At 40.2% G+C, this 12,322-nt stretch overlaps 1 protein-coding gene across 1 annotated transcript in view; it reads right to left on the minus strand.

Moving 5' to 3' along the window:
- Window positions 1-10,619, minus strand: part of PSME4 (proteasome activator subunit 4) — a 63,177-nt gene extending 52,558 nt beyond the window's left edge. The window contains exons 1-3 of the mRNA XM_054180030.1: window positions 10,400-10,619; window positions 3,061-3,201; window positions 2,405-2,521 (exon numbers count right to left, since the gene is read on the minus strand). Of these exons, the coding sequence (XP_054036005.1) occupies window positions 2,405-2,521; window positions 3,061-3,201; window positions 10,400-10,602 (461 nt within the window). The 5' untranslated portion in view covers window positions 10,603-10,619. The remainder of the gene's footprint in view (window positions 1-2,404; window positions 2,522-3,060; window positions 3,202-10,399) is intronic.
- Window positions 10,620-12,322: the final 1,703 nt, after the last annotated feature.

A 12,322-nucleotide genomic window follows, 5' to 3' on the forward strand; every position in this document is an offset into this window, starting at 1 on the left:
CTCTGACACAGAAACTCTTTCACACTGCACAGCTACAAGGCTGTTGCTGGGTGGATTTTCCAGAACCTATTACCTCACTGCTAAAGCACTTTCCATGATTTCATCGTTCTTAATAGTAAGGTATGTTTACTGGGTAACACACATTGCTACACCAATACTGATTTTGCCCATATGCAGACACAGCAATTACTCACATGTAAAATTTACCTCCTTTGACCCTTGATTTATCTATGCTGGTTAAATAAGTTAGCATATAGCCACTTCATCAACCACTTCACACTGGCTACCTTGTTCCCCAATTAGAATAGTTTACATACAGTGCGACATTCTCATAAACAGTGGTGTCATGTTAACACTGGTTTTCCAGTACAACTATTTATGCAGAGAATTACACCTGTGTGACAAGTGTTACAATCTAACAGAACATGCAGAAGATTACACATCGGCCAGAGCTGAACAGAACAAAAAGTCATTCTTACCACCTATGTAATACATTAAGCACAAATGTTTTAGGTGAAGACAAGCCTGGTCGATATGAACTGAATGTAAAAAAAAAAAAAAAAGTTAAAACAAGAGTTAACATTAACAGCTATAAAGCACATCAATCAGTTTGAAAAGTATCTCTTGACTTCCAGAGATACCCCTCAAAATTGATGCTACAAAAAGAATAATAAGCACCATATGAGAACAAATCGCACTGCATATTAGGATGGAACGTCTGAGATCTAACACAGCTTCACACAGACCATCACAACTGATACTCCTCTCCCAGCTTAACATTCCTTTCCCTCTTGGCAAAGTTCCCTCCCCACTATGTGAGTTTCCCACACAGTAAATGAAGAGACCAGACAACAATCCTCAGAGCAGAGTAATGCAGTTTCAATAGTTAAGGGCATGTGCACAAAAATAAACCAAAAAAGGCTCTGCTCTTCTGGATTTTCCCTTACAAGCAATAGCTTCAATTAGCAAAATAACACAATTTAGTTCAAAAGTATTTTCTCCAGCTATGCAGCCACGAGCAAAATTCAGCTTGAACTGTTCTGTAGTGAGTTACAAGGCTACGTATACTTTCTGTTCACATCACTTAGCAGCATTAGAATCTTTCACACAGTAAGGAATCAGTGGTAGTACTTCAACATAACTTTTTTTTGAAGGCAAATTAAATTATCCATAATGATATCCATGTAATATCCTTTATAATCTGTAGTTCATAGAACAGGACCTTCTCTAATCAGAATGATTAGGAAAACCGACACTTTGGAAATGTGACAGATGGGAAGTAGTTGGCAACAGAAAGAAAGCAAAGGAAACAAAGTTCTCATTTTTGAAAATCAGTACAACGTTGCTAAAACTCTTTTATTTGTCAGTATTGTATCAGCACCCGGAATATACGGTGTCTGTGTTTTCTGTAGAAGGTACTGTGTCCAGTTCTGGGCCCCTCAGTTTAGGAAGGATGTTGACTCGCTGGAACAAGTCCAGAGAAGAGCAACAAAGTTGGTGAGGGGTTTGGAGCATAAGCCCTACAAGGAGAGGCTGAGGGAGCTGGGGTTGCTTAGCCTGGAGAAGAGGAGACTCAGGGGTGACCTCATTACTCTCTACAGCTACCTGAAGGGAGGTTGTAGACAGACGGATGTTGGTCTCTTCTCCCAGGCGGCCAGTACCAGGACAAGAGGGCACAGTCTCAGGCTGCGCCAGGGGAGGTTCAGGCTAGATGTTAGGAAAAAGTTCTATACAGAGAGAGTGATTGCCCATTGGAATGGGCTGCCTGGGGAGGTGGTGGAGCCGCCATCATTGGAGGTTTTCAGGAAAAGACTTGATGGGGTGCTTGGTGCCATGGGTTAGATGTTTGGGCGGTGTTGGATTGGTTGATGGGTTGGACGCGATGATCTTGAAGGTCTCTTCCAACCTGGTTTATTCTATGTATTCTATTCTATGTATTCTATGTACTTCACTTTGTGTGCACACCAGCTTAGACTCAGATTACAGATACTGCAAATAATTACAGTGCATGTATTTAAGAACAGTACCATTATAGTTTTTTCATAAACCCTTATTGCATTGTAAAATGGAACAGCAGGCATTTTACTTGAATATCATTATGAAATGATCACTAAATGTCTTAAAATGTGGGTTATCATCCTAAAATAAGTTGAAGACGACCCATTCCAGAGTATTTACACATTCATCACATTCATGAAGAGAGGACCATCACAGCAAACAGTTCAGACAGAAGGATGCACATGATTTAGTAGTCTTCCATGCAATTACCAAAATATATTTTAAAGAAAAATAAGTATTTACTGTGTATCACATTCCAGATATTAAAAGCCAATCTCCAAGCGCTTCCAAGCATAATAGGTACTTACTTACTTAAAACATCAAATGTTTTAAAATGCAAACTTACTTGGGAAACCAATTTAATCCAAGATGTTCTGTTTTGGAGTACAATATCCTTTCCAGCATTTCATAAAGGGGTCTCCATGGTAACTCTAAATCATCCCTGGAAAGCAGCTCTTTTTTCCTAATGGAAAAAAAAACAAAACACAAACAACAAACCAACCATCAGCACTTTAGGATTTAAAATATACATCAACAATCTGCCCCTCAGAATACTCCAGATCACTGCTCTGAATTATACATATCTCCAACACTGGCAGAAACTGCAGGAAGGTCAGCCAAGAAGAAAGCGAGACGCAGCACTTCTGCATCAACAGAAGCTAGAACAACCTCTAGGAGACATCTGAATAAGTGAAATAAACATTATTAAGTTGTGAAAGTCTTCACCTTTTTCCTATTTGAGACTTAACACTTGGCTCTCCATTAGTGTTTTCCTCCCCCAGCAGAAGGGGAAAAAAAACCACTGACATTGTTTCACTAATACTCCCAAAGCTCTGCAAGAGGCAAAGTGTTTGTGTAGTAAGAATGTTTTAATCAACATGGGAGATTAAGTGAAGTAACATGTAAGAGAGCAAACTATTCCATTAACGTACATAACATTAAGCAAGTGATCAGCTACTTAAGAGATGAAAGGTTCTGCAATCAGCAGAAATCTGTACTTACTTCAACAGGTTTATCAACAGACGTGCAAACCCTTGCATCATGCTGATCTCCAGTTTTGGAATTGTTACCAACTCATACAACAGCTTGATGAAAAGCACGTGATCTTCTCGGCTAAATTTTCTCCCATATAACCTGATGTACCTACAAACAAAACAAGGTGAGTCAGAAATATTTTAAAATATTTGTTTTATCTAAGACTTGAGAGACTCCATCTGACTTGCTGTTTAGTGAAACTTAAAGGTCTCTTCCAACCTGGTCTATTCTATTCTAAAACCTGGTGCACAAGTCCAAAGAGTAAGAACCTGAAGATACACAGCAAAGGAAGGTTTTAAACTGGAACTAACAACATATAGAAAATAAATTACTCTAATTTACAGCATAAGATTCTAAATACCTAATTTCATGCTCATGCCAGATACCACAAAAACAGAAGTTCTTTCACCTCAGTTCAAAATCTACCAGCTATTTAGTAATTCCATACCCCCATGTATTTATTTCTCTTTAACAAACAAATAAAACAACACAGACAAAAAAAAACCAAAACAAAACAAAACCAAAACCCAACCACAACACCACCACCAAAAAACCCACGCCACCACAAATAAACAAAACCCATCAAAACTAACAACACAAAACCACAACTGCCACAACTAGCCTTGTCATACTCTCTCTCTTCCAACCGGGGCAACGTGAGGGAGGAGACAGGACACAATCCAGAAGTTAATAAAAAAAATTAGTATCATGTACATACCAAATCTGCTAATCCCAGGAAGGCTGAGCAACTGATTTAACCACTGAGGTTTGAGAGCAGTGTGTCTCACTGCTATGCTTTATATTACTATCTTAAAAAATGCAGATCCATTAGGACTAACTCTGGAAGAAGTGTTTGCTCTTTCCAAGTTTAGATTGAATAAAGGAATATGTTTAAAGCCTTGAAAGATGATATGCACCAGCAAAACTTAAATAAGGTTCTAGTGAAGCTATAATGCTCACCTGGAAAGGACATTTTTCTTTTCCTTCCTGCTCCTACAGATTCATAAGAAGCCTTACCAATATGCTACCCTCCAAGCAGCAGTTAGATAAAAGCATACAACATATGAACTCACATAAAACAAAGTTTGAGAAGTCTATTCATTATTCTTAAGATTTAGAAGAGGTTGGATTTTTACTAAGTATATACCAGTAGAGAAATAAGGCTTGTTCTGTGAAGAATGCCAGATCTCACATTACTTATTTGGTATGCAGGGCAGGACAGACTGCAGAATCCTACACAGTAACCACCACATGAAAAGATAAGGAAAGAAACACTTCTGAAGGACTCCTACTGGACAGTACCAGAGGTACTAGGTAATTTTCAAGGAGCAACCATTAGTGTAGTTAGTGACCTGACAATGAAAAAGAGACTGTCCTGATTGCCAAATTTGGTCTCCACATTTGTCTCCTGCGACACTGAGGAGTTTAGTTAAATATTACATGCTTCAGTTTCAAAAGCTTCAAGCTCCTCTGTAAACTTATTTCTCACAGAACTACCAGTGAGAGAACTGACTACTTGGGAACTAAAATTCAGATGCCTTTATAAAACAAAACACACTTGTATGAATCACACTTCACACAATGACACAGGAGCACACAGGACTGGGACTCAACTGCTCAAGTGTTTTCTACTTCCTTGTTCCTCAATTTAAAACAAAATGATCTCTGACCTTTCAAGATCATCCACAGCTAGTAAAGCTGCCAAAAGGAGTTATTAAATATACACATAGCAAGACCCCTTGCTCCTTCCTCACATGATTTTTTTCCAACCTTCCTCCTGAGACCCACTGGAACAGCTGCAGGTCTCTGACAATCTGATAATCATCAGTTTTCAGAAAAAGAAACAAACAAAAAAACCCCCAACCAGTTCCACAGCACTTCTTTTCACTTCCCTTTTTTAGCTGGGATTTTTATATGTAATGGGCAGTAATTTCACAAATGTTCATTTCAATGTGTTTCACTTATTCTAAATAAAGAAGGAAACAAACAAAATACGAAATATTCTATACTTCTACCACAGGAACCTAAACTATCTGGATTGGCCAGACACGCTATCTACCTGTAGACTGACACCATCAACAGCTGAACACATACATGTTCCATATGCATAAAATGGAAATGCAAAAAGAATCCTCACTGAAAATAAAGTGGGTGACACAATTTTGTGAGGGCTAACAGTACATAACTAAACCACACTTATTTTAAATGCAGTATTTTACCTTCTAAAAGCATATACTGGCCATCCCCTGTATGGTGAGAATCCAGTGTCAAATCTGTAAGCTTTTTCAAGATAAATGGGGTAATAATCAGGACAACACAAACTTCAGAAGCAGAGAGAAGAGGTACTTCCAGGCATTCAAAGGAAAAGCACACATTTTACCTTGAAAACAGCCTGTTAGACTTAGCAGGCAAATCAGAGGCAGTTTACATGACCATGAGAGGCGTGACCAGCCACAGAAGCCTATCAATACTCTCAGTCATTTCCCTCAGTCTTCACTTGCTGTTTAATAAATGTTTAATAATGTTTGAAGCAATGATCAAAACTTCAAAGGAGTTTGCCTCCAAAAGTGTTTTTACTTTTCATGGCACTACACAACTGGGAAGGAATACACAAGATACAGAGCAACATTAAGGGCTTACTTCACTGAGGAACAGAATGTACTAAACTGAAGTTTAACCTTTAATGGCTTTCATTTCATTATCCTTCAGCCATATGAGCTTTCATGTACTTCTTCACTCTCACAATATTAGATATAAAGTAACAAAGAGTACTGTTTTCATTTCTTCATGTATGATTAAACAAAGAGAAACTGCATAAGCCTGAAAAGTTAAGTTTTAAATATAGCAACACTGACAGATTAATTTGAGCTCCTTTGTAGTTAACCAAAAATTAAATGTTTGGTTGGTTACCCTTCTTGACATTTGCTAACAGTAACTCTACTATAGAAAACACTATTTAATTAAAAAACAGAAGGCACAGAAACATACTAAGCACAAAGATGTCACTATGCCCAAGAAGCCCAGAACTAGATGCCAAATTGCTCTAATATTTACATATTCTTTATGTAGGAGGAGGAGATGTTAAACCATTATTTGTTTTAATCCAGTTGTGCATGAAGACAGTAAGAGAAAATAATTACTCATAAAATGGAGTTAATCACTTTTTCCTCATGAACAAAATGTAACAGCAACATTTTCATATTATCACCATTACTAAATAAAAGAATACAAGCAGAAGTTCATGAATCCTGAAGGACACCAAGAGGCTAATGGCACTGATGCATGTTCACTACATAAACGGTAGTTTTTAAGGATTAAAAAGAAATATATTACTATTTGAGGTATTGGGGGAAAAAAACCACATGAATTCTAGACCTGTATTATTGCAAACCAAAAAGTAAGACTTCTTATATGAAGGCAAGGAATACTAAAATGAGAAGATTCTTGAGATCTTAACTCCTTTGATTTCTCCTTTAAGGAAACCACAAAAGATTTTATGACCTCTCAAACTCAATCAGTCAACTGCAAAATGGACAAATAAATTGTCCTTCATTGTGCTGATCTACAAGGTTCTGGGAGGGAAGGAAAAACAAAAACAAACCAACCAACCCCCCAAACCCACCAAAAAACCCAACCCCCACCCCATCTTAAAAAAAACATGATTAGAAGTGAAAATTCTGTTTGCATCTCCATTTCTGGACAGGGTCTCTGGAGATGGGGGGGGCGGGGGGGGGGGAACAAAAAAGAACAAAAAAAATCAATTGCCTGTTCTAAAAGTATTAGGCATCTAATCTCTCACTCCACAATTACAATATACCTATTTTTAGGAAGTGTACTCTCTTATCAAGTGGACATCCTAAACTGCCCTAGAAAGTTGGCTGCCTTGCTACAGTTACAAAGATGAAGAAAGCACTCTTCTAAATTCCCAGCTATCTATTTTCCTTTTCTAACACAGAGGACAGGATTATGACTGGTCTAAAACTCAGATTTTGACAAATTATATGAAAAACAAATAAATCATGCTCTACAAAGCTATTTAAAACACAGAAAGGTACACATATGGAGTATACACTCACATCCCTTATGCATCTAAAAGGAAATATTGTATTTTTCTAATAAATGTGAGAAATAATGTAAAACAAGATTTATAAGCAGTAGTGATTACAATACTTTAGCATCCTCACTGTAACTTTGTCTTCTCATTCTAATTCAAAACAGGCTGCATTTTTTCCACACCTTACAAGAGAGTAAAATGTCATGTTGTAATAAGCCTATACCTGACAGGCACATAAAATAACACTATTACGAAGAGAAATCAGGTCACTCAGCTCCAAAAACTCTACCTTTGCTTACTGAAGTATAAAGCACAGAATGAGTGTTTTCCAGGATGCAGAGTCAACTATATGTCCAATAACTATTAAATGTTCACATTATACTAATATATTTGGTCACAGGCTATGGTCAAAAATAAAAACAATTTAAAAAACCCAACCATACACAAAGTTGCCACAAAAAATGTGGAAGAGGGGAAAATTGAAGCAGCAGCCTGTTTCTGACCTAGAGATCATAAGAGAGTGTGACGCAAGTCCCTTTAAGCAAACGATTTTGATGCAACCTGCTTTTCCCACCCCCCACACATGCTGTATCAAGTTATATAACTGAGATTCAGTCCTCTGAAAAGTTGCAGGTAATGATACAGATTTAAACACCAATCTTTAAGGCAAGCAGTTTTACTTGCATAAGAAGTTCCACTAAGACATAACTTACTTAAGTAACTGCACTATTCCTGTCTTAACAGGAAAGTTCCCTCACCACACTCCACACATGCATCCCAAGCAAAGAACCAACTCGCATCACTGAAAATTATGCAAATCATCTTACAGACATTATACCTGATAAGCTCCACTTTCGCTTTTCCCCCACTCAGTTTGTGATTTCACACAGCCAAAATAGCTGCTCTTAAGACAACTACATTCAAGTCATGTATTCAGCTGTTGGGACTGTAACAAATACAGTTTTCATCATGAAACAGGAAATAATACTAAATTTGTAATTCACAATATTTGTGTTTCATTTTTATTCCTTGTGTTCTACAAGGTTTACGCAGGTTGTATTTAGCTGCAAGCACCCAAGGAGGTGTAACTATACAAATATATAGTGTGTATATACATCACAACGTTTGTATTAACATTTGTATCTGCGTAAGTGTCAGACACTGTTCTGAACTATAAATTATTTCACAGAATATTTCAAGAACACCAGCTTTTATAATTCACACACCCGCAAAACAGCAAGCATATAATTATGAAGATCCTTGGCATTCCTTTTTGCATCCAACAGGAAAAAGTTGATTCCCCCACTACCAACAGACATCAAAACCTTTATTTTGTTGTCATTATCCTATAATTTGCCTTCAGTATGCCATCAGAAAGCCATATGGTTGTGTTTCATCTAGGCTTGAACTTATATCTCATCCAGCAGAAGTACTTCATTGTGTTAAACTGAGAAGCAAAATATCTCTCATGTTAAATAAACCAGCTTATTTTTAAACTGAGCCCACTGTTTCTTTCCCTGCCAACATCCAAACATACTCAGAGTCTTACTGCATATAACATGCCACAAATAAACCTGGGACTAACGGGCATCAGCCAAGTTGCAAAGACACACAATAAATTCCAACTTCAAAGAGTAGGTGAAAACCACAAATTAGAGCCTCCTGACCTTGCTATGACTCATGCAGTAGCATGGCAGCAGTTCTAAAAAGGCTAAATTCACTGCCCTGGAGCCTAAAATGGGAACATTAATTGCAATTTAGTGTGAGTAATAGGTGATTCTATGACAACCCTGTACATTTTCAAAGGACTTAGGGGCAACATCCAAGACTACTTAGCTAAGGCAAATTCTTCTCACAGCAAGAACCACTACAGTTAATTTCAACTTTATCAGTACACAAAGTTCTACCACAGATACAGAGACAACAGGTAGCACTGAAAGCAGCACGAGCTAGAAGATGGCTGGGGAGGGGGCAGGAAGTGAAACAGTACTGAACTGGTTCCAAGCAGGTTCAAACTGTCACACAACGCAAACATGTGAGTCATTTCGCAACCATCGGTGTAATTCTATCTAAGAATAACTCTTTGCAATTATAAAACCAGTTGCATTTCAATATATATCAAACACTGCTAAATATATATTAAATATCCAATTAATATTTTAAAAAATATGCAAGGAAGAAAATTGTACGAGAAGACCTAACAGACAAAGCATACATACTTCACCATTTCCAGTACACAGGAACGACCATTTACGAAGGCCTACATACCATTCAGCAAAAAGCCTCAACACACATTCACAGAAGTTTGGTTTACTGACCAAAGCTACAGTCATTGTCATGCGATACCGTGTTCAGTGCCAATGTCAAAGGAAAAAAGGATTAAGCATGCTTTGTAAAATTTATTAAGAGAAACCTATGTTCTACTTTGTGCTATTTATGAAGACGCTGTGTTTTCATCTGTATTACAAACACCTTGTCAGCACACACCACAGAGCCACTGACAGCATAAGCTATACCATGCCACAGTACAGGCAAGACATCAAGGGCATCAACAATGTTTACACAGCATTAACCCGGAATTTACTCCTGCTAGCACTGAACTAACAAGTAGCCTGTCGTAAGAAACACTTTGCATTCCCACAGCAGAGGTTACATGGAGATGGTATCTCGCACAACTTGTTTGAAAAGGGCAAGAGATAAAACAGGGAGCCAAGTTTACTTTTTTTTTTTTTTTTAAGAGGAGGCAAAATACAACAAACAACAAATAAGCCCACAAGAGGGGTGTAAAAATTCCCTAACTTCATAGCCCGACGGGCAAGCTCTTAAGAGACGAAGCCACCTTTGTCCCCGTTTCCAATGTCTAAGTAGTAGCAGGCCTGAGAAGCAGCTGACGCCCTGCTCCCGCCCGGGCTCGCCGGCAGCGGTCGGCCCTCGGCGCCGGCCCGCAGTCCTTTCCCGGCCAAACCGGCAAGGCACGGGGCAGCGGACGCTCGCCCGGCTCTGACTAAGCGGCGCCGGGAGGAACCGTTATGAGGCTAGCCTGCCTTCCACCAAGCTGCTCAACAGCCCCACCGGCCCCGGGGTGGCGCCGCGGTAGCGAAACAAGCCCGGCGCCCCAGTCTCGCACCCTCTCGGCCCGCAGGCCCCTCTACTAGGCGTCCTCACCCCAGGCGCGGCACTTCCACCCAGATAGGGCGAAGCCCATATAGCTCCGGGGAAGCGAAGAAGGCAAAGCCTGTCTGGGACACTCACGTCGAGAGCTTCCTGGTCCAGAAGAGTCCCCCAGGCCACAGCTCCTGGAGCTGCACAGCTCGGGCCAGGTTCTCTTTGATCTGCGCGAGAAAGCGGGCGGCCTCGGCCTCCAGGCGCTCCCCGTACGGTAGAAGCTTGTTGTAGACGATCTCCTTCTGCGGCGGCGGCGGCGGCGGTGGTGGTACTGGTGACAGTGGTTCCATGGTCGGCGCTACACTACTTCGCATGCCACCCCTGCCCCGGCCTCCGGCGCTCACCCCGCGGCGCGCCGTGACGACACACCGGGCAACGGCCGGTGAACGAACGAGCGAACGACCGCCCCGCTCACTTCCGGCGCAGCAGCGGAAGGCGGGGGTTGAGGGCAGCACCCGCCTCCTCCCGCTGAACCGGGCACCCACATGCACCTCGCCCCTTCCGCCCAAACAAGGCGTTTTCCCCAAGGAGGAGCCTCGCAGGGGAAGAAAGGTACACCGGGGAAACTCGCTCCCCGTGCCCCCTCTTCCTGCAGTGCTGGGGTGGCTCCCGGCAGAGTTGAGGGGAAAGAGCGCGATATCCGTGTAGGCAGCAGCATGCGGAAAACGATGGGGCGAAAAAGCCGCATAACTTCTCGAATTCAGAGTTCACTTTCTGTGGCTTTGCGGTTTTCGTGAAGCTGCCGCTATCCAAACGTGGAATTCGGAGTAAAAACATCTACCTTCTAGCTGTTAAGAGCAGAACTTCGGAAAGGAACTGAACGCTAGTCTTCACCCGACAAGTGTTACGTAAAATGGGGATGGACTTGATAGAGGTAATTAGTTTGATAGCAGATTGTGCGGTTAAGAGGCTTATTGGAAATAACGCTAGTCAGTGGAGCGGAGCTCAGTGGTGTCCAGCCCCGTCATTGGCCTGTGGGTGTAGGATAAACCCTGTGATAGAGAGGTGGTAACAGTACTAGCAGTACCGATAGCTGTTATCTCCAGCTGTCTCCTAAATATAATTGTTAATTCAATTTCCCCCTAAGAATCACATCGTGACCATACAACAGCTGCAAACTGATTAGATTTAAAGCTACTGACAAGGGCAAATCCTGTTTCCTGATATTCATGCTTAAACTAGCTCTGCTTTTTTTTTTTTTTTTTAAACCAAAAAATACGGCTAACTAAATGCTGAAACATGTTACAAAGGGGAGAAACACCACAGAAAACAAATGTGATATGCACAGGTCATCGCACTCAGATACTCTCATGGCAGTCTTCTGAAGAGGGAATTTTGTGTCATAATCTTGTAGATTACATAGAAGAATTTCTACACTATAATTTTTACAGTGACATGGAAGGTGTTTGTTGACATCTTTAGCAGTGGCTTTATTCTCCAAAGAACCAAATTCACCTGCTGTGCAACAGCCACACAGCACTAAGATGATACTAATTTACAAAGTCGAGCAAGTTTGGATGATAGGTGGTCACTTGCAAAACTAGCATACCTCCCCCATATTTCTTGCATATTGTATGCAATTTCTTATCACCAAAATACCCAGCTGGTTTACAGCTTTGTTGACTTCAATTAAAGAAACAGTACCTACAAAACTGATAACACATGCTCTGAGAGGGGTGGTCATGTAGGTAAGAGGCGTCTCAGTTTCCACCACGATTAAATATGTAGTTCTTAAGGAAAAATGTGCAAAGTATCAGCACCTCAGCCGGTACTAATCTGACCTCTGGAATATGATTCCTTATTATGGAATCATAAAGAAGGAAAAATTTACAATTATGAAAGTAAACACACACATAGTACCTGCATCATCCAAGCATTGTCTAATAGATTTACCTAATATTAAAAAAAACAATCCTTTTCATCAGGATTCTGGTGTTTAAACATTTAAATAACAATAAATAAATAAAAAAGAGGAACATTTTGCCAAGTGAGTCAGAAATAAATTTTGAG

The sequence above is a fragment of the Dryobates pubescens genome, chromosome 3 (genome assembly GCF_014839835.1).
Source record: "Dryobates pubescens isolate bDryPub1 chromosome 3, bDryPub1.pri, whole genome shotgun sequence".
Lineage (NCBI taxonomy): Eukaryota > Metazoa > Chordata > Aves > Piciformes > Picidae > Dryobates > Dryobates pubescens.